Source organism: Hemicordylus capensis, chromosome 3 (assembly GCF_027244095.1).
Source record: "Hemicordylus capensis ecotype Gifberg chromosome 3, rHemCap1.1.pri, whole genome shotgun sequence".
Lineage (NCBI taxonomy): Eukaryota > Metazoa > Chordata > Lepidosauria > Squamata > Cordylidae > Hemicordylus > Hemicordylus capensis.
Window position 1 is genome coordinate 288,091,833 of NC_069659.1, and position 22,949 is coordinate 288,114,781.

A 22,949-nucleotide genomic window follows, 5' to 3' on the forward strand; every position below is an offset into this window, starting at 1 on the left:
AGCCACCACTTTAAAGGTGCCTCTCTGCCTAGTTAATAGGGGCTCGCATGACCTGTGAGGCAGGAAAGAGGTCCTCCTTGGCTCAAATCTCATCTTTGACCTCACTAAGTGACTTTAGGCAAGCCATTCTCTCTCTCTCTCTCTCTCTCTCTCAGCTCCCTCCTCCCCAGTAATGTGAGGATAATCATACGGCCCATTAAAAGCTAGCTTGGTTATCATCAGCACATCACACAAAGGGAGCACAGCGTGCAGAACTCCTCCCTGCCCACCCATGCCCATGTTGAAGATCCCGGCCGTTGCAGATCCCTGCCCATGCTGCAGTTGCAGGAGGTGGAACGGCCAAATCAAACCTAATTGTGCAGCTCATATAAAGTAGTGTAACAAGATTGGCCGACCTGAGGCTCTTCAGCTGCGGTTAGTCTGCAACTCCCATCATCCTCTGCCACAATAAATCAGTCCAGCAATAGCTGGAGAGTCTTGGGGTGGCCATCCCTGAGTACATCAACTATGACTAGGTGCAATTTGTACATTCCAACCCACCCCACGTGACTTGGGGAGGGCAATAAGGGGTGGCATCAGGGGTTAGTCAGGTTGGGCATCAGCTGAGGATCCATGCTTATTAGAAGATCTACCTGGCCAGGGCTAACCCTGAGCTTCTCAGTACTGGTGGCAGTGGTGGTGCAAATCAGATTCATACCCCAGCTGCACCCAGAATCCCCCCATCTGCTAATGGAAGGGTCACCCAGAGGCCTCTGCATCATCGTGGGACCCGTAGGGGATGCTCCCATTGGTCAGTTCCTCCTCCTTCTGCCCTCCCACCAGCCAATTGATCTTCACAGGGATCTTTGGGAGAAAGCCCATTGGCCAGTGGGAAGAATGGGAGGCAGAACTGTCACTACCAAAGATCCCTTCTCATGCCTTTGCTACAGGGGAAGGTGGAAGGGGCCCCTGCCCGCTACTGGTAAGCTTGGGCGCTGGGGAGGGCTGATGCGGTGCTTTACCTCAGAGACCCCAGAAACCTTGTGCCAGCACTGTGAGGGCAAAGACAGCAGGCTGAGCGGGTGGGAAGGAGCTGCACACACTCTCCTCTCATGTGAGCTGGCAATTGTCCAAACCAGCCCAGGGTCTTTGTACAAATTATAAAGATACTATATGCAAATGCTTTAAGCAATTTTAAAAAGCACTGTCATCATTCCCACGGTTTTGTCACACCTGGGCATGACCAAGCAATGAAACCCAGTATGCAGTTATTTAGAGAGTAAGAGTTCTCAGTGGCTTCCATTGTTACATGCCATCAAGTAAAGAGGATGGAATCTGGGACTAAGTTGAAAGAGGGCCATATCGCAGGCACTGGGGTCTCCTAGGACAGGGAACAGGTTTAACACCCACTCCATTGCTGCCCCAGAGTGCACAGCTGACTACATTGAGGAATGCTGTTGCTGTGAAGGGAAAAACCTGTGGGCAAATGCACTGCACCACCATCCCTGGGGTTCTTTGCCCATCACCATGAAGGGCATTTGACTAATGACATATTTAAAAACTTGGTGTTATTACTGTGAGGTGTTGGGAAGTAGATGCTCAATCACAGTGCTCAGGGTACTCCAAAAACCCATTGCAAACACTCTGTTCCAAGAAAATAATCCTTTGACGTCAGCTTTGGCCTTCCTTTCAAATTATGCTTTAACAACAACTTGAAAGTTACTTTCCTGGCATCACATAGTCCTAGTTGCTTAGTGTCTAGTTGCTTAGTGTCCAGCAAAATTGGGGGGGGGGGGGAGCTGAGATGTTGGAAGAAAGGTATCCGAGACAAGAAACATCAGGGAAGACAGAATCTGAATCTGGGAGGATGAAATGAAAGGAGGACAATGGAAGAGCAGCTGACAGTCATTCAGTTGGTTTGCTCAGATATAGCCATGAAAATCCCCTCCACTTCCATTGCACAGATCCCATCATTTAATTCTAGCCAGTTAAAATGTGCAACCCTAACTGCTATGCTAGAAAATTGACCCTATAAAGTGTCTTACAGTCAAATCATATGCATGTTTACTTGAGAGTAAAGCCCAGTGCAGTCAATGAGACTTGCACCTGTTTAAGTAAACATAGCATAGTAACCCCGGAGTCCTGCTAGGAGTTTTGCCTAAAGTCTAACTTGCAAGATGGGTTTTGAAATATGGGTTTCTCTTTGCCAGGAGTTCTCGGACTTGGTTGCTGTATATCTCTAGATCATCATCAAGCACTCAATGCATTTGTGGCATTAGGGCTAAGTAGAACCATCCTTTGTGTAGTTTTCCTGCAGCAGACTCATATATGAAGTATGAAGGGAGCACACCCATGTGGCAGGTGGGTGAGCTGCGGCCAACTGCAGGACACAAAATCCAGAGGGCTGGAAAAGTGAGGGGGCACCTAAGGCTGCTGTGAGAAGAAACAGAAAGGCCTCCTGCAGACAGTATGTCCAGCTGCCCCATGCTCTCTCGGCAGCCCAGCCCAGGATGGGTCTGAATGTTCTTAGAACTTTCATAATGAGGCACTGACAGCTTTCTGAAGTTCTGTCCCATACATTCCAAGGCTGACAAAAAAGTGTTTTCTCAACTTTCCTGAGGATGGACTCAAAGCATTGCAAAGAATTTCCCAGCTAAGGGCCTTCTTTGCAGTGGGAGGAGAAATACCGAGGGAGACTAGTAAGTCCCACATCAGAGGAGAAATACCAGAGGAGATTGGTACATCCCACGCCACATCCATCAGGCTTCTCTCAACCAGCATCAAAAGACAGAACAACCACCAGCCAACTTTTGAGACAGGGAACACACGACTTTGTTGAAACAGCCTGCATTTCTCTAGCATACCTACAGAGCTGAGCAAATATTCCGCAGGGGTTAGAACGCCCACCACCTAGCAACCACCTAAAGACCAGTTTGAGGGCTTTGTTTAAACTTTTCAGACTAATACCAAATGAATTTTAAAAGAAATTTTATTGCACTTTCCTTTTGACAAGAACCTTCGTACTTATGGAAACAAGTCAGGCAGGGCAACACTGGAAAAGTGAGACATCCTGTAGGGATCAAACCTACTGTCTCTCAGTCATCAGACAAGAAAGCCAGTAAATGGAAAGCCATAAAACTTGGAAAATAGCTAGTTAAAAAGGTCATGGTCATTAAAATGGCTTCTGCAATTTCTCTCATCTCCCTGGCCATGTTTTTAAAGTGTCCAGTGACTGGGGTGTTGGAGCCCTGGCATAAAATCAGAAAAGGTGAGTACTTTACCCCAAGGGTATTTATACTAACTATCCTAATGAGACGTTGTTAAATGGGTGGAGCCATGGGGGTGGGGAGCGCTGATAAAAAATGTGTCTGTTGGTGAGCAGCAGACCAAAAGGCTCAGAAAGATGTTTAAATCATGCAAAAACAGGAAGCTTTCTGAACAGAGTCAGTCAAAATTTATCATGCCCATAAAACAACAGTCTTTCTGCTATGCTCACCAGTAGAAAGCCTTGGTGGGGGGGGGGGAGAGCTCCACAGGCTCCCATTGGTGTGTGTGTGTGTGTGTGTGTGTGTGTGTGTGTGTGTGTGTGTGTGTGAATTCTTTGTGCTTTTCTGAATCCAGCCATTTCTTCTGATATGCTAGTAGGGCAGCTTCAGACTAAAAATAACCCAGAGATAAGAAACCAGCGTAGGTAGTGTTTGCTACTGCAGCACTGGGAAATGTTGGCAAGCAGATTAGTTTGGAAGGTGCCACTTGGCCTTCTGTTAGGTTAGCAATGGTTTTTCTTCGCTGCCTATTTAGTTACATTTTCTGCTTTCTGGAGCACTCCAGAAGGTAGGACAGGTTCATAAGTGCAAGCACCACCCATCAAAAGCAAGACATACCACCAAAACCCAGCATCTGTGCCTGCTGTTCCATCCAATACGTTAGAAAAATCCCCTCATCATCCACTGCATTCAGTGCAATTTATTCCCAAGTAAATGTGCTTAGACGACAGACTACAGCATGTTGTGTGTGCTTAGAATCAATCATACTAAGCAAAACTACTTACAAAGATATGGCTATTTAATATATATCAAGAGTTCCTATATTAGGGAAAGTCTTGAATCATGTGGCGTAGGTTAGCAATTCGGAAAGCAGATCCATTTCCCTAATATGGGAACCCTTGAAATATTAAAAAGCCATATCTTTGTAAGTAGTTTTGCTTAGTATGATTGATTCTTTACCCCCTTTCTTGTTTTCTCCCCTGTTGAAATTTAGATTGTTAGCTTCTTGGGGCAGGGAACACAGGAACATAGGAAGCTGTCATATACTGAGTCAGACCATTGGTCTATCTAGCTCAGTATTGTCTTCACAGACTGGCAGAAGCTTCTCCAAGGTTGCAGGCAGGAATCTCTCTCAGCCCTATCTTGGAGAAGCCAGGGAGGGAACCTGGAACCTAGATGCTCTTCCCAGAGCGGCTCCATCCCTTGAGGGGAATATCTTACAGTGCTCACACTTCTAGTCTCCCATTCATATGCAACCAGGGTGGACCCTGCTTAGCTAAAGGAACAAGTCATGCTTGCTACCACAAGACTAGCTCTCCTCTCCATCTAACTCACACTAAATGGCAGCAGCTCTCTAGATTTCCAGACAAAGGTCTTTCCCAAACCTACTTGAAGATGCCAGGGATTGCACCTGGGATGTTCTGCATGTGGAGCATGCATCCCAGCACCAAACTATAGCTCGGTCCCCAGATAAGCATCCCTTGGAATAGACCTCTGAGATCAGGACTCCACATCTCCTGGGTTAACATGCATGTCAAATCTTCCAGGAGATGGCAAGCCACTATCCTAGCACATGCGGCATCATCTAGAACCTAAGATAGGGACCTATCTTATTGCTTATGTTGGGTACTACGTCCATTGCTGGTCTTGTGGTAATGAACATGAATTACCCCCCTTGCTAAGCAGGGTCCACTTTGGTTTGCACTTGCATGGGTGACTTCATGTAAGCGCTATAAGATATTTGCCTTAGGGAATGGGGCCGTAACTCTGTGGAAGAGCAATCTGCAGGCTTACATGCAGAAGGTCCCAGGTTCACTCCCTGGCATCTCCCAAAATGGCTTGGAAAGACCCCTGGCTGAAACTTTGTAGAGCTGCTGCCTGTCAGTGTAGACAATACGGAGCTAGATGGACCAAAGCTCTCACTTGGCAGCTTTCTATGTTCCTACAGTCAAGTCATTCATTCATTTAGAGCCTGCATAAGCCATCCTTCAGCACAAGGATTCCAGGGCAGCATACACATTAAACATAATAAAACAATAAAACACCACTATTAGTTCAAATTTTAAAAAGGAAAACTAGCATGGAGCAGCAGTCACAGAATCAATAAAAAAATGCCTCAGCAAATAAAAGTATTTGCCTAGCACTGCAGAAACATAAAATGGGCGCCAGGGGACCTTATCTGAGGATGGCATCCTGTATGCAGGGCACCATATGGAATCATGCCCTCTCTCACCAATCGCTGAGCAGGCACCTTGCTTCAGATGGAGGTGGGGAGGACATTACAGGAGAGCCTCCAGTGCTGAGTCATCATCACCAGAAACCTCATCCGCTTCATTGCTCCCCATCTGGGCAAGCTCTAGCTGAGTCAAGCTCTAACAGAGCAGCCCCTGCTAACTGAGCCAAGAGGCTCCTTTTAAAGAGGTGGTCCTCTTCTTTTTCACAGGAGCAGAGCAATTGTCCCTATCCAGCCATGGCACAGCATCCCTCCTGTGGCTGTTGCTTATGTCTACCTTGTGTTTCTTTCTTTTAAGATTATGAGCCCTCTGGGGACAGGGATCCGTCTTTATTTATTTATATCTTATTATTTTTCTATATAAAATATAAAAGTCCTCTTTTGAGAACTTTTCTTCATTCATTCGATTTCTATACCGCCCTTCCAAAAATGGTTCAGGGTGGTTAACACAGAGAAATATAAACAAATAAGATGGACCCCTGTCCCCAAAGGGCTCACAGTCTAAAAAGAAACGTAAGACAGACACCAGCAACAGTCACTGGAGGTACTGTGCATTAGGAGTGGATAGGGCCAGTTACTCTCTCCCTGCCCAGTAAAGAGAATCACCATATGAAAAAGGTGCCTCTTTGCCCAGTTAGCAGGGGTTGTTGAAAGTGGTATATAAATATTTGTAGAAACAACAATAATAATAGTCCCTTTTCAGAGGAGACATAGCTCAGTAGAGCATCTGTTTTGCATGCAGAGGGCCCCAGGTTCAATCCTTGGCATCTCCAGGTGGGGCTGGGAAAGACTTCTGCCTGAAACCTTGGAGAGCCACTGCCAGTCAGTGTAGACAATGCTGAGCTAGATGGACCAATGGTCTGACTCACTGTAAAGCAGCTTTCTGTGTTCCTATGAGGAGAGGCCTCACTAATCCACATACTATGCTAACCACTGAAGGTGAGCAAGAAGGATAAGACACCTGCAAAGAGGCAACAGATGGAGAAGGAAATGCCTTTGATTAGACTAGTATCCCACAGAGGTAGGTAGAGAATGCAATCTTCGGAGTTTTGCATCCTCTCTTAGGAAATAGAGAAAGGGTGGCTGCATTTAAATTGCTAGCTGCAAGCCAACTAGAAAGATAAAACAGTAGCATGAGTAATGATGATCACCATTAGTTTGACATGATCCTAATACGCTCTTAATCTATTAAATAATTTTTTGGCCACAGAAAGTTAGTGAGCAAGCCATTATTGACAGAAGTGAAGCCCCTGTGGAGACTCAGCAGCACTGGTATTACACTCTCTTTTTGCCTATTTGCCTATAAAGATCCCTGTCTAATCTACTATACACAGTCACCACCTTGACAACTGGCCTGCAGAATGTCTTCCTTGGGTTCTCCAACAATTCCTTTCCCTCCATTATTGCCAGATTGCTAGGAAAACGGAGGTACCCTGCTGGGAAACAGAGGCAGGAGGTGAGAAGCAGGCTCAAGATGGAAATCAGAATGGAGCAGCATGGCTTTTTTGCTGTGCAGAGCTGGAAAGAACATAATTGTGTAGAAATGTGCCTATGCTTGACCTTGCATAGGCCTTGGGTCACAACTGCATGCATATTATAGATTATGTGGGAGAAGCACCAAAGTGTTACTATGCAATTATAAACTCTGCTGCCCCCATCTAAGCCCCCGCAGAGCAGAGTTCCATTAACACCCAGGTTTCACATAATGTGTTGCACTCAGAGTATTCTGTGCTCTGGAAAGACTAAGAGCGGATGTTGCTTGTGGTCAAGGGTCAAATGAACAAGCTAATATCCAAAGGAGGACCCCACACAAGATTACTGGAGCAAGCGAAACACATAACAACCTGCTTGGGTACATTTAGGGCTGCAGAGAGGTAACTCAGGACATGGCGCAAAACATACTATTGAGGCTTTCCTCCCGCATCCCCCACAAATGCTGTTAATATGAACCAATATGTTGGAGGCCTTAAGCTTTGTGGGGCTCCAGAACAGCTTGCCCCTACCCCTGGCACCACTGGATGCATCAATGAATTTTGCCAGGGCTTTGATGTACAAAAAGCATTCATGTTGAAGAAACCTCATTCCGACAGGATCTCTCTTCCAATTCCTTTTTTCCTGTGGCCTGAAGATCTATATGCACATGTGTGTACTTTCTTTCTTATGGTTTGTCAGATCTATAAGCTGCCAGGATCTGCCCAAGCTCATAGACTCTTGTAGCTTTAGGTCTAGAGAAACCAATTCCTTAAGAAGAGAGGGCTTGTTCTCATGTGATCTATACACTCGCTGAGGCTCAGCAACATCATGCTATACTTGGTCTAATTCAGCACAGCTCACTGGAAGAGACAATCCTAACACCCACTTATATGGGCTATAGCTCAATGGCAGAGCACAAAGTTCACATGCCAAAGATCTCTGGCTCAAACTCCTGCATTGCATCTCCAGTTAAAAGTTCAAACAGGAAGACTGGAAACAGGAAGTCCTATTATTGCTGATGTAAATTATTCTTATACTTATCTCATGCTTGTAGCTTCACAAAAGAAGAGTCACCCATTGTACCTCTTGCTTTCCACAGCCATTTGGTCCCATCGTTCACAACTGAGGCCTTTGCATCCCTCAAAAGCCTAAAAGTCCAGAACAATCCCTTGGCCAAGGTCTAAAAAGATATCAGAGCTTGCAGAGACCAGCAGACAGAGACCTGTACTGAGTAGTTGCTGCACATACATAAGGATGTCTGTGCCACACCGCACATACATACAGGTTGCCAAGCTGGAGGTTATGGTTGCTAAAATGTGATCTACATGCAGCCAAAGATACTTTGAAAAGTTTTTAAAAGTGAAAAGCTTTAGACCTCTCACTTGAAACTTGTGACACAGTTGACTCCATAAACGCAGCAGGAAAGAATTTCCAGAGCAGCTGGGAAAGCATCTCTGTTTGCAGAATGCAAGCTGTATTTGAGATTAGTGGTGCACACAGATATCTCATGACGCTGATGCCACAATAAAGACATTTGTCTCTGAGGTGTCACAAGACTCTGTCTCCTCGCCTGTACTGCAGGCTCTCCGTGGCTCTCTGAGGACAGTCCTGCTTGCAATTCTGAGAGCCTCACAGGGTTCTGAGGAGCCAGTAAGAAAGCTTGGCCTGCGGGCAGGAAATCCCTCTCACCACACCTTTCTGATTTACACTGATCCCTGATACACACCACATGTGTCCCCTCCCTCCTTCCCCCATTTGCAATGGTTCTGTTCCACATTTAAGTGATGAAAAGTTAAGACCTGTGGTTACAACTTCTATGAGAAACTTCATTTTGAAGGGCTGCTACATTTCAACTTTATTGCCAGGAGGAAAAATGAAGAAACAAAAGGCCACAGTCGCTCCGCAGCAAAGAAACCTGGGCGAAGACATTTAATAAGTGTAAGTTCCCTACCACAACTTGTTGAAATGTTGACCTTTGCACTGAAGGAACACTTATTGCTGCAAATGCTTGGTGTGAACCAACCACAGCTTTTGGTTAACTAAGCTTTAATGCTACCAAGTAAGTCCCCCCCTTGGTTTTTCAGTAGTGACTTCTGCAGAGCAAGTTGCAGTGGGGAGTGGAGCAGATAGAAGGCAAATGTGAAGAGAGAGGAAGGGGCTGTATCTGGCAAAATAATGAGAGTAGTCTCAAACTGCACCACCCCTGCTGACCAAGGCATCTACATCAAAAAGAGTTCCTACAAGGAAAGAAAAGAGCACATAAGTTCAGTGACTAGAAATCCCTTGTCCAGGTAGACAAGATCTCCATAAAGGCATCCCCTCTGTTCCTGACCTACCCACTGGAGTCTGTCTGGGATTAATTGGCTTCCTCAGTAATGACTTATGGAAAATTGTCAGCTAACAGCCTCCTGGGCCATGCTGCCAAAGAAAGGCTGAACGTATGTGGGTGTGCACATACGCATGCATCGGTCTGTCTTGTTACTTTTCATTGGAATTGCTTGATTGTCTCAATTATTTACTTGTTTACAAACCAGAGGTTACAGTTTGACATCTGAAGATGCAACCCAGGGGTGTAGGGGAGTGGGGACATGCAGGGACGGAGCACCAGTACTTCTCGGCTTCTACATTACTGGTGCAACCCACAAACCATTGACCCCTGCATCGTTTCTCTTGACAAGATGCTCACTTGAAAATGTATGAAGTTATGGTTATTTTTACTTGGGTTTTTGTTTTTAGATTCTAAGGGATTGTATTGAGGATCATTTGACGTTACCCCTCTAATGCACTTTTAATACTATGTCTCAATCTGAGTTGTTAAAGACTATAGATTTCCTTCTTACTCTTCCTATTACGATTACTTATATACCTAAAAAAGTTCTCAAAGCAGTTTACATAGGAAAAAAGAAGAAGAAGATGGTTCCCTGTCCCCAAAGGGCTCACAGTCTAAAAAGACACAAAATAGATACCAGCAATGGCCATCAGAAAGATGCTGTGCTTGGGTTGAATAGGGCCAGTTGCTCTCCCTCTGAATATAAAGAGAATCAGTAATCCAAAAACCTTCAGTTTAAGATAAGAGTTACAATGTTTTACATTTTCACTCATGCCCTAAAAAGAATGGAACTTGCAAGTTAAGGTGCCCATCTTAACTTCCGCTCCATATAAGCTTTTTACAGTCTGGTATATGGTGATGACTTTAGAGATGAGGCTCCATGAATCCACACTTTGCCTCGAACAGAGATGCATCAGGCAGAAATTCAACAGGGGCCTCTCTAGGAAGTGATTAGGAAAACTGCACCTGTTAAATGTCTCCCTGGATGCATCCTTCCCCTGCCCAATGTCCAACTGAAAGATCAAAGTGTGAGTCCATGGAGCTTCATTTCTAAAGCCGTCAGCATATACTAGACTGTACAAAGTCTTTACAGCTTATATGGCACAGAAGTTAAAATGGACACCTTAACTTACATTTTCCATTCTTTTTAGAGCACAAGTGGAAATGTAAAGCATCTTAACTCTCATCTTAAACTGAAGGTTTTTGGATTATAGAATTTCCTGGCATTTTAAAATTAGACATGATGGGGAAGAGATTAGACACGATGGGGAAGAGATTACCCAAACCACAAGGTAGAATTTCCTAATGTTGAACACCAAAAACTTTGTTAAAACTTGAACTAAGATAAAGCCACACTCCCCATCCCAGAAAAAACGCAAATGAAATCGGTGGATTCAGTAATAGTGACAGTGTGATCCCACCTCATTCAGCAGTGAATAAAGTCACAAGAAGCAGGTAATTTGTGTTCACTTTAAATTTGTAATTCATTTTTTCTTTAAAAACACACACACACACACCAATGATAATTAAAAATAACAAATGCTTTATTAACCATGTCCAAAACTACAGATAACCTTCCCAGAAATTTCCAATAAACCTCACAGTTCTCCTGCTTGATTTAGTTTCCTTCAGGATGGTGTTATCAGCAAATTGTGTACAAGTTGTACACAAGTGATGTAGCCATACACACACACTGCAGCCATTCAGACACACACACACACACACACACACACACACACCACACAAACATACCACACACACACACACACACCTGTTCAGATGCAAGCCTCACCAGCCTTCCCTGCTGGTTGCCCCACCCTGAGGGCTCAAATGGCCTCCACACATGTGCAGAGCCCATCTGATTCCTGGGGCCAGAGGCCAGGGCAGGAATGCCGGCTTGCCAGGGCCTGGGGCTGGGGTGAGGCGCGTGCTGGAATGGGTGAGGGGTGTGCGGCAGGGTGAGGCAGGAGGGGCAGCAGCAAGCAGCAGCCTTCAAGAAAGCCAACTGCTGTCCGCACATGCACAGGCACAATATGAGCACTAGAGTAGGGCAGCTGGAGGGACAGAGATGCAAGGATGCCACAGCTTCAGTGGGCCAGCACTGGAGCATGGTGGTGCAGCCCTGAGGGAATTGAATGGCCATAGGGCCAGAGGAGCAGGGTTGGGGTGGCAAGAGGGGCAGAGCGGTGAGTCAGCTGCCATGTTTATTGTGAGTAGCACTGTGGGCTCTGTCACCTCAAACTTGCCCCTGCACAGAATCTGTTAGCACTAAAGATGCATTTTCTGCCTCTTAAAATGCAACTTTGAGGATCAATTTGGAAATTACCATTGATTGGGTCCCAGTGGGATATACAAAAGGCACTTTTCTGGCATGCAGTCTAAAGGCTAAAACTATGCTAATGGACTGCAAAATCATTTAAGTACCACTTCCTCAGTCCAAAAAAGATGTTGCCAACCCGTTAAACCCCTGTTCAAAAGAGAAAAACTTTAAATTGCTCTATCTAAGCCATTTCCCAATGGATGCTCACCAAATTTGCAAGGGAGGTGTCACCTAGGGAATTTGTGCTGATGGCCAGGCAGATTGGACAAATGGTTTTGATTTTATAAGCAAATGAATGTTGAGGGCTTATAATGGTGGGACGCTGAAAACACTCTCCAGCTTCACTATACTGGCATGATTGATAGACTGGCCAGTATAATCACCACTATTAAAGGTGCCTCTTTATCCAGCTGGCAGGATAAGTTCTGTTTTTCTTGTGGCCTCAACATCCCTGAGGTCTGCACTACATCCTGAGTTCAGAACCAGGGAAGGTATTGTCTTAATTAATCACAATGAAGCAAAGTATATACTCTTGTATAGTGAGCGCTAATGAAGCAATCAAGAGTGTGAGCGAAGAAGTTCCCCAGTATACCTCAATGAAGAACTGGCTGGATAATCTTAGGAAGGCTACTGTCTATTGGCTTTGCTCCCACCCCACCCCACCCCTCTATAATACAGAAATAACCATGCAATTTGTTATTTACATTACAGAGTTGATGTAAGGATTATGGGAATAATGGAAGCACTGAGAATTTAGGGGAGAGAACACAGAGGTCATTCACACAATCAAAAACTGAGGCCATTCTCACGAGCAGCCAAGCCCAGGCTTGGCTGCCCATGAGAACAGCCGGGATCTGTGTGAATTCCAGTGGTGCTACCATGCCAAACCCAGTACTGAAGTCCAGCTCTTAGCCAAGGTTAAGGGCGCAAACGCTGCCAAGATCATGTGTCAGTGCTGCTTGCAGAGACAGCCGCCTAGAACACCCATCCTGACCCCTGAGGGGATCCTCCAGTGCACAACGCTTGGCACACAATGCACTGTGAGATACCCAAAGGCCGGGATTATGAGTCCTGGCCTCAGAGGGCTCCGCCCTGCTCTGCACAGAGCAGCAGGGACCATGTGGGAGTGTGGAGCGTGCTCCAACCAAGGCCAGGATGCTCTTCTAGGGGAAAGGCAAGTTGTGTAGAAGCAAGGTAGGAGGAAAACCTGGGTAGAAGTGATTGTGTGGAAACAAAGTAGTAGGAAAAGCTTCTACCCAGGTTTTCCTCTACCCTTGCTTCCACACAACCGAAAACTGGGAGCACACACAGCTCCCAAACCCTGGTAGAACATGGTTTTTGGTTGTGTGAATGACCTTACAATGTTGTTGTTTGGGGCAAGAGTGCTATCCACTTTGGAGAGAGTGGTGCTTGATCTTTTGCAAGGAGTAAATCTGAGACTTTGTTAGACATTAACCTTCCTAGAAACAGGACGCCACTTGCCAGACATCACAGAAAGCCTTTTTTGGCCTTTCTTAGCTGAGATGCTGAGGACACCACTGCAGCTATGATCCCACAGTACAGCACAATAAATGATGTAATAGAGATACCTAACTGCTAAAACAAAGTCCCATCCCCTACAAGAAAGAAAGACTAGGATTCTTGATGAATAAAGATGTTATAGTAGCTGATGATGCTTATTGCTACATTAATGTTTAAATAAATATTATATCTCAGATAGATGGATCTTTGAGTGCATTTCATTACAACCCCTTTGTTGAAGCATTACAGACTATTAATGTATTGTTAAAGTGATCATAGATGCATATGTTTCCAGACAAAATACACGCTGTTGGTTATAACCTATAAAGCCCTAAACAGCTTGGGCCCTGGGTATTTAAGCAAACATCTTCTTCGTTATGAACCCCACCGCCCTTTGAGATCATCAGGAGAGGTCCGTTTGCATTTGCCACTGGCTCGGCTCGTCTGGTGGCTACTCAGGGACGGGCCTTCTCCGTTGCTGCCCCAAGGCTTTGGAATGTGCTCCCTAGTGAAATAAGAGCCTCCCCATCTCTGACAATTTTTAAAAAGTCTTTAAAGATGCATCTGTTCACCCAGGTTTTTAACTGATACTGTTTTGATTGTTTTTAATGTTGTTTTAGAATTTTGTTTTAAAATTTTTAAATTGTTGTTTTAAATTTCTTGTTTTTTGTTTTTAACTAATGTTTTAATGTTGTTTTTAATTGTAAACCACCCAGAGATGTACGTTTTGGGTGGTATAAAAATATGTAGAATAAAATAAAATAAAATAAAATAATAATATTATTATTATTTGTGTAAATAAATAATAATAATTCCCTGAGTCAAGAAAGTTGTGTAGATGGCTTCCACCAAAGCCTTCAGGCATAAGGAACTTCCTTAGACAGAGATCAGCTCCGATTTTATTGTAGTAATTAGTCAGTCCGTGTGAAAATACTAAATCCCAAGAAAAGTAATCTTCCTAAATATGCTACTTGCCTGGACCCGAGTTCAACTAAAACCAGTATTTAGGGTAGGGCATAACTTCTTCCTAAGGTGTTTAGGATCAAGATGTAAAAACTCAGACTTGCAGTTCTTGCAGTCCAGCCCTATCTGTGCCTGTTTATTTGTCACCCCTGCTAACTGAGCAAAGAGGCACCTTTTTAAAGTGGTGATTCTCTTTATTTAGCAGGGGGAGAGCAACTAGCCCTATCCAACCCCAGTACAGCATCCCTCCAGTGGCTGTTCCTGGTGTCAACCTTTTGTTTCTTTTTAGATTGTGAACCCTTTGGGGACAGGTGACCATTTTATTTACTTATTATTTATTTTTCTATGTAAACCTCTTTGAGAACTTTGGTTGAAGGGCAGTTTATAAATATCCATAGTAGTCCTCGTATTTGAAAGTCAATGCCACTCTGTTCAGCAAGGGTTTTCCTCCCACATAAGCAGGGCTAGAAATGGAAGCATTTATAATTCTGCTATTACTCCAGAGTAAATGGGAGCAATTCCACCTCTGCAAAGAAGTTAAAAGGGCACCTCACCTCTCCCAAAGCAATTTACACAGAAGCGGGGGTGGGTGGGATATGGAGAGTGAAGAGCAATCCATAGCAAGAATCAAACATCTTTTGCCAGAAAAGCTGCTTCTAATGAGGAAAAACATAATTGGGACAATTGGGCAGTCATGGAAAACCTTCTCAACCCTGTTTGTTCAGCAAAGGTTCTTTCAGCTGCAAAGGTTTTGATGTCTTGGCTCTAAGCAGATGCTTATGAATCACAGGGGGGGGCAAGGGAGATACTTAATATTTGTTAAAATGCTCCTCCTACCCCCCCCCCCCTTTTTTTGAAAGTCCATTTCTCAGACAAGGAGGAATTCTAGGCTGAGGAACTCTTCCCCCAATAATCAGGAGGTGGAAGGGAGCAGCAGCAGCCCCCTAATACCAGAGAGGGCAGAGAAAACCTGCCCAGGGCCATCTGGAAGGCTATGGCCTTTTATTGTTGATTTGGTAACTAAATATTCCAGTTCCAGTTGTTGAAGTGAGCACAAGAGCTGCTGCATTTGGGTTAATCACTCCACTTCTGACCTACTTTACAGGGCTGTTGTAATGATTGCTGATAGAATGGAAGCCACTTAAGGAAAGCAGGATATGACTCCTAGGCTGCCTTAGTTACTGCTACTACCACACTTTTCAGCCTCCCAAAAACTTGAATGATTGCATTCTAGGTTGAGGCAAGTAGAGGTCTGGGATAGCAGGATCCCCCTAATTCGCTGAGCATCACGGACATGGGACTTAAGCGCGGGACATGGGAGAATCAAGCCTGCTTCTCTGTCCTGCTTGAGTTTTACCCCCCACCCCACGGGTATCCTCCTCTGCTTCTCGGGAAGAGATGTTGCCACACACCCTGCCTGCTGGATGTCGGCTCTGCCCTTTTCTTAGAACCCCAAACTCCTGCCTTCGAGTTCGGCTGAACCTTCCCTCGGTCAGTGCTCACGTGTGGGTGCAAGAATCAAAGGTGAAAGCCAGGAAAGTACCGTGTGATCATCCAAGGGGGAGAGGCCCGGGCCCAGACCTCAGACCCAGCCATGCCTCGGGAGAGATCAGGAAGGACTACCTCTTCCCCCGCCCTTGGCTCCTGGGGTCGCCCACTCCACACCCTACACTCTTCCCTCTCTCGGACGACTGGCACTGGCAGCAGAGGAAGCACTTTTGCACGCCAGACCAATCGCCGCTCACTTTAAGAGGATTAGGCCAATTAACGACTTAGAGACCAATTCGCGATTGTTTGACCCAGGGGCATAGCTAGAAGCGAGGGGGCCGTATTCGCCCCTCTCCCTGGCGGCCCCTCCGAGCGAGGGAGATAATGAAGAAAAACAGAAAAGGGTGGAGTGGGGGGGGCCCTCAGGAGTTGGGGGGGGGCCCTCATGAGCAGGGGGCCGGTTCTTTGAGCCCATCCGCTCAATTATAGCTACACTTCTGGTTTGACCAACTGAACCCTCCTCCTTAGAGGCAGTGGGCGAGGACATCCAGATTAGTGGTCATCTCTAAGCACTCTTGAAATAATGACACAAGTTAGTCATGACTAGCGAGTCTCATTAATGGGAATGGGGCTAAGTCATGAGTATCTTACTCTGGATGTTGCCCAGTATATCTCTGATGGCCCTCACCTGCTCATCTCCCCCGGGAACAGCATTTTGTTCATCTGCTCATCTGCGCCGCGCCCGCATTTTTCTGCCCACGGATGAAGACAGTGCTGCACCACACCGTCTGATGCCGTAAAGCGAGTCTGCCGTTCTTACCCCTCCGATCTCCCCCTTTGCCCTCCTCTCTCGTCGCAGCTAACTCCCCAGCAGCTCGTAGACACGCACTGTCCAACCACTGCTTTTGCCTCTCGGTCTCCGCCGCCCTACCCAAAGCCAGTCAAAAGTGCAAGCACTCCCGGAGCGGAGTCCTAATGCCACCACGCTTGCCACCAGCCACGCAACCATTTGTCTTCCACGTGCTCGACAATGCCTCCGAGAGCGATCTTTCGATTTCTGCGTCCTTCCTCTTTCCTGTCTCGGAGACCTGACCTGGAGCCCACACGGACGACCAAACTCTTGGGAGGGAGAGCTTGTTCGTCGCCGCCTCCTGCGTCCTCCTACAAGGACGGTTCTTCTGATCAGGCATCAGGTGCGGAGAGAGACTATGTGCTAAAACTGTCACCTGTCGGGCTCAGTCACTGGCCGCAGCAGGAAGGAGGAGGAAAGCGACACAGAAGTACCAGCCGTCGAGCCGCCTTGTAGGTCGGGTTCCTGAATCCGAACTAAATGCCAAAAGTCCCCTTTGCCCATCGGCACCCAAAAGTCCCCTTTGCCCATCGGCCTGCCAGCATCGCTTTTCCACCTCCGCGGTCTTACTGGGTCTCTCCCTCCACCCTTGGACTCCCCTCCCGCCGCCGCCTCTCCTCCGGTCGGGCCACCTCGTCGGGATCCTTCAGCTACCTCCCCCCGCGCGCCCTGCCCGGCGGCCGGGCTCTCACCGTCCTCGTAGTTCTTGAGGTAGTAGTCCGGCCCGGGTCCGCCGCGGCTCTTGGCGGGGTTCTTGACGTTCTGGAACTGCAAGAAGTCGGTCCTCTTGCCGGCGAAGCGGAGGAAAGCGGGCGCCAGGCCACGGGCCAGGGTCACCAGGCGCCGGGAGCTGCACAGAAGCAGGCGGAGTGAGCGGGGGAGCCAGCCCGGCCTGGGCAGCCAACCTGGGCGGGGGTGCCGCCATCGCGGCTCCTGTGCCCACCAAGGCGGCACGAAGAAAGCTCGCCGACGGAGGCGCGTTCTGCTCCCGCCGCCGGCAGCTACCTGTCGGCGTGTCCCGAGTTCCCACTGCGGCCATGATCCCGGGGAGAGGGTCATCGGGGCCACGGGTCACCTTCCCCAGCCACCCAGGAGACTCGGGGAAAGGCGCAGGGAGATGCAGCCGGCAGCCGGTGGCCTCTGGCACCGTCCTCCGCGGTTGCAGCCTGCGCTCTTCCCCCTGCTGGATCGGTGCTGCCGGGCAGCGCAAACCTCGGGAGCGCACGGAGCGGGGCTTAGCAGCAGCAACCCCTCCTTGTCCTGGGATTCATACAAGGGCTCTCTTTCGCCCCGGGTGGCACGGGGGGCGGCCCTCCTGGCTAGTATGGAGCCCCGCGCGGCCGTTCCTCGGCTCCCACCCCGCTCCCTGCCGCCACTGTTCGGCTGCCTGGCCCGGAGTCACCGGAGCAAGCAGGAAAGAGGGACGCAGCGCGACAGCCCCGGGAAGGGCCCCGAGTCGGCTGGCAGCCTCTGCTCCGCCACCGCGCTCCAGGCCTCCTTGGGGCAGCAGCTCCCCCTCCCGAGCGAGAGCGGGCAAGTCCCGAGGCTTTCGGAGCAGCGCTGTGTCTCCGGGATGCTGCTGCCTCCCTTGCGAAAACATGTGCATCTTAATGGGAACCATGGCCCGGCCTCCAGACCCAGCCACGGCTGTGCGGGGCCGGGGGGTGGGGTGGGCGACGCCGCGAGAGCCCCGCGGAGGCAGAGGGCAGCCAGCGGGGACCATGAGGGTTGCGGGGGCACTTGGGGGGCGCCCCTTACCTGAGGAAGTCCAGCCAGCCGTCGTGGAGGATGGAGGGGTCCAGCTGGAGCGACAGGAAGTTCTCGCTGGTGACGCGGAGGGGGCTCCTGGTGCTCACGTCCAGGAGGATGAGTGTCCTGCCCGGTGCGCCCTGAGGGCTGGTGCCGGCGGGCAGGCGCCTCACCCCGGCCTGCGAGGGAAGGGAGAGGTGCGCCAGCAGCGCCAGCCCAGGGGCCAAGAGGGCCAGGAAGCCGGGAGGGCCAGCGCTGGGGCAGGGCATGCTGGGCCGAGGCCGAGGGGGGCTCCCCAATTAAGTCGTCCCGCGCCGGGCACAGCCAGTCACGGGCGGCTAATTGTCCGGAGTGCAAAGCGCGGGGGGCGCGCTGCCTTGTTTTCCCTCCCCCTCCTCCTCCCCCCCCCAAATCTGCTGGTGCTGGTGGGAGAGGGGAGCTCACGCCCCTGACCAGCCTTCCCCGGGGCCCGTGCCAAGACGCCTTGTTCACCAGCGCCGCCCCTGGAAGAGCCGCCGCCGCCGCTGCCTGCGGACATGTTCGCTGCGGGGAAGGTAAAGGGGAGTCGCTCCTGAGTTAACCCTCTCGGCCCGGGCTCCCCCGAGGGGCCAGGCCTGCTCCAGCCACAGGGCTGGGGGGGGGGTGGAGGAAGGGAAGGAGGCTGCCCTCCTCGCTCTTCCCTCTCCTCGCCTGCCCAGAGGGAGGCCGCCCATCCCCGCCGTTGCCAGCAAGCTCGCTTTGCAAGAGGAGCCGCACCGAGCCGGAGATGAACGGGAGGCCCCCCCCCCCCCCCCGCGCGCGCCTGCCTCCCTCCAGATGGGGCGCCTCTCTCTCCCCCTTCTCCAGGACGCAAACCTCTGGGAACAGAACCCGCGAAGAAGAGATCGCCAAGCGCCTGCTGGAGAGGGGAGGGGGCGATCTGCTCGCACGACCATCCCTGCCCGTCTCAGGCTCTTCTGGACTCTGGCTCGGCAGCAACCGAAAATCCAGCGGCAGGACCGCGGGACCTGGGGGCGGCCAGGGAGAGAGCAGCAACAGCCCAGCCGCTGCAGCTCTCAGTGCCAGGACCTGCGACCCAAGAAGCACACCCACCGGCGCGGGAGGCCAGCAAGGAAGCGCTCCAGCTGCGCTGAAAGAAGGCATGCCCTGCGGGCAAGAAAGCGAGGGTCTTCTGCGGCTGTGTTCTGGAAGAAAAACCCGTGCAGACCCAGCGGGTGAGTCAGTCTAACTGCCAGACCGGGAGGGCTCCTTTTCCTCGACGGAGAGGGCAATTTCTTCCAGACAGCGAGGGAAAGATCGGCGAAGACCGCTTCCTTCTGCTTGGAGCGCAGCGCACCTCCGTTGTCACGGAGGGGCTTCCAGCCTTTCCTAGTGAACCTCTCCTGGGGCCCTTCCGCTTGGCATGAGCCAGAGACCGCTCAGAGGAGGCCGAGGAGGCCCTTAACATAGGGGTTCTTCTGGGGCCAGGGAGTGTTGTGAGGAGCGGCTGGGTAGAGAAATGAGGATGCCTAACATCAATCCCTTCCCATCCTGAAAGATCTTCCAGTCCCACCTGGAGTTTAGATGAAGGGGAGATTTGGCATCTTTCCCTCTGATACTTGCAGGGAGACCCTGTAGAAGGGGGCCTGGCTGATCCCCTTTTCTGAGCAACATCCGAGCTCCAAACTGGGCCTCCTAGGCCTTTCCTGGAGACATGGGCGAGAGTTACACTGGAATCCTGAGCATAGTGTGAATTCGTAATAAGCCGCAAAGCGAGGAAATATGGTTAGGATCGGGGCTGACACAATGAAGCAAGTACTCAAAGTAGTCCCACTGAAATGAAAAGGACCAGTTAGGCCTGAATTGTTCTTTTAGTTTGAATGGGACTACTTCCAGTGATTTTCCTCATAATATCAACCAGGGTGCTCATCAAGTGGGCAGGATCTGCCCCTCCCCCGCAACCCGGGCTAGGAAAGGCTTATCTTTATGCCAGGACTTGAACCGTCTAGTATTAGACCCAGGAATGAAGGGATCCTCCCAGCCCAGCGTCGGGTGTCCCAGCGGTGAAAGCCCTCGGTTCCACGGGGGTCGCGCCTACTCCAAAGGGACGGAATCTTCTCTTTCTCCTCAGGAGAAGGCACTTCCACTAGCCTTGCCCCTCCGCGCTTCTTTCGCGAACTTCTTCCTCTGCTTGGAGCAGCAGGCGAAGCCTTTTAACACTGCAGCAGCAGCAGCCTCTATATCTTTATTGGCTTTCACCCGTTCCCGTAAAATCAGGCTAAAACAAAAGGGACGCTGCGCACAACTCCCGCCTCTTCCCACCCCGCCCAGCCTCGCTGCTTGGGGCTTCAGTCAAGCCAGAACTGGCAACTGCTGACCGAAAAGGGCTGGATCTTCTCCGTTATCTCAGGCCTGCTGGTGGTGGCGCCGGATTCCTGTTCGTGTTTACCCTGAAGTAAGTCTCAACGTTCTCCCAAGCCAAGCTCTGAGTGCAGCATTAAACATATATTTTGACCCTCTTCCCTCCTCTTGGTATGCGAAGCGGGGGGGGGGACAAGTGCGCATTTCCCGCGGCTATACCGAAACGCGTTTACTCGAGAGTAAACTTCGCTAACACTGTTGGGGCTTTTGGTGTGAACTGGGTCCGTCGCTGCGCAATCCACAGCACGTTTCTTTGAAAATATAAGAAGAGATTATCGTTAAGGAAAGGACAATGGGAACCCCCACAGACATCCTATGTTTATTCTGAAATAAGCTCTAACTAGCCCATTGGAACTAATTTCTAAATGACAGGATTACGGCCTCACAATGTTATGGAGCCATGAAGGAAAGGCATGTTGCGTCCTCCTTAAGCCTCTGCAAAATCCCAGATACCAACATTCCTGTATGGATAACTTTTAGTTGATTGGACAAATAAAGACCCCGATCTTCACCTGAATATAGAATGTTTCCAAAGTATCAAGGTTCGTCATGTGAAAATATTCACTCGGTATGTGCACTCTGTGGGCGCGATTCTTCGGGTGGGGCGGGGGGTTGGTTCCAGTTGGACTTGGAAGAGAGAGAGGAGTGAGGCTTTAGCCATAGCTTTAAATAGATTGGGGGCGGAGAGAAATGCTGTGTATTATGTATGGTTTGGTTACTTATTTGAATAACTCAGTAGACGAGGGGAGTGAAGACTTGTGCTCTTTGTAGTGGGTCGTTAAGAAAGATGCCGGGAGAAAATTTAGGGCTTGGGGGGAGGCAGGGGAGAGGAGGAATCAGAGGGGCACCTAGGTAATTTTGGAGCCTGGACCTAAAGGCCTTTGGAGGCGCTCCCTCCCCACGCGAGTTAAGCATCATTATTTTAAAAAGCAGGTTTCTGAATGCACAAACCACACCACCTGGGACAGACCGAAGAGGATTTGAGGGTCCCCAGGGGGTGCGTGGAGGCCCTGGATTTGGCCCGAAGTCCAGGGGTAAGAGCGCTTCTGGGAGGAATGGGCCGTGGCCCGTAGCTTTGCAGGAAAATAAGGGAAGATGTCCGCAATTGTCCCACCCTCACGAGTATTTATGTTCAAGCTGACACCAATGAAGAACTTTCCAAATTCACAACAGTAGCCCGACGGTGTCATGGAGTCCAGTAGCCTGTCTCTGACAGTGTCCAGATCCAGAACACTCAGGAAGTTTTAAACGCAGAGGGGTCAAAAGAGTATGCTCTCTCTTTACTCCTAGTCTCTGGAAATGTAAGATCTTAGGAATACCTTAAAGATTAGAATAGATGCATGGACTCTCCTAGCGAATGTTTGCTGACAGTTCCTATCCACTATGCATTTAATTGGACGTTGCAAAAAATAAGAGTCGAATTAACTATCATCATCATTACTGTTTCTGGTAGCAAAGAGTTCCACAGGTAAAGTGTGCTTTGCAGAAAGCAACTTCTTTGTTTTAAACCCGATGCCATAGAACTGAGTTACTCTAGATGAAGTGAAAGATGCAATAACGGGGACCCCTTCGGTTTGTTTTAGTCGTCCTGATTTTATATAGTTCAGTCATATCCGCTCGTTGTCCCTTTTTGCAGAGTTGGCAAGTGTACATCTTTTTAGTCTTCTCTCTGTCCTGCCCCAGGGTTTCCGATTGTTCTTTTCTTGACCTTTTCCTCTCCCGTTGTCTCTTTTTCTTGGGAGCAGAGACGCTCTTAGGGCTCAATGGCCCATCGGGGAAAAGGAAAATAGATTCACAGGGTTGCCACGAGAGAAAATAAATCCAAGACAATATTATAATTGCAAATGATAATAAGCTGCCGCTTGCTTATTTATTTATGCTGCAACTGAGTAACACGGCTAAGCCTCTGGTAGTCAAATATTATGTTTGCTCTTTTGGTGGTCCCAGCCTCGTTTTGGTGGTCCCAGCTCCGTTGACAAAGGATCTGTCCCTAGAAATGTCGATTGCTGTCTCGCGTGTTCCCTGGGTACTGAGCCCCAGTGGTTTCGCTATGGGGCTTCTTTTCACCGTCTTCTTAAGGAGCAAGTCTCACGGGGAAGTTTTGCTTGCGATTGGGCTGAAAGACCTGGCTGCAGCCATTATACACAAATGTGTACAGCGCCCGACACGGTGTACAAACACGCACGTGAATGTGAGCAGACATAACTGCACCCCAATTCCCTGATGTGGAAGTAACTTCAGTAGAAACGGATAACGTCTTAACTTATGCTTGAGGATTTAGTGTTTCCCCGACCTCGCCTAAGGTAAATCATGTTACATGTTACATTTAGCAACAGTAAATTTCATCTGCTGTTCTAGTGCTGGCTTTCCTGAAGGGA

The 22,949-nt window shown here is 49.0% G+C and overlaps 1 protein-coding gene and 1 long non-coding RNA gene across 4 annotated transcripts in view; one reads left to right on the forward strand and one right to left on the reverse strand.

Moving 5' to 3' along the window:
• The window catches only part of HPSE2 (heparanase 2 (inactive)), a 218,611-nt gene extending 199,681 nt beyond the window's left edge, over window positions 1-18,930 (reverse strand). The window contains exons 1-2 of one of the 2 annotated variants that reach the window (XM_053305552.1): window positions 18,181-18,925; window positions 17,115-17,272 (exon numbers count right to left, since the gene is read on the reverse strand). In XM_053305552.1, coding sequence (XP_053161527.1) covers window positions 17,115-17,272; window positions 18,181-18,440 — 418 coding nt within the window. In that variant the 5' untranslated portion in view covers window positions 18,441-18,925. Of the gene's footprint in view, window positions 1-17,114; window positions 17,273-18,180 lie in introns of both variants that reach the window. The other variant, XM_053305553.1, reaches the window with a different exon arrangement.
• A 461-nt stretch (window positions 18,931-19,391) lies between these two features.
• Window positions 19,392-22,949, forward strand: part of LOC128349378 (uncharacterized) — a 30,726-nt gene continuing 27,168 nt past the window's right edge. For both annotated transcript variants that reach the window (XR_008318783.1, XR_008318782.1), the window contains exon 1: window positions 19,392-20,605. This is a non-coding gene — a long non-coding RNA (uncharacterized LOC128349378). The remainder of the gene's footprint in view (window positions 20,606-22,949) is intronic.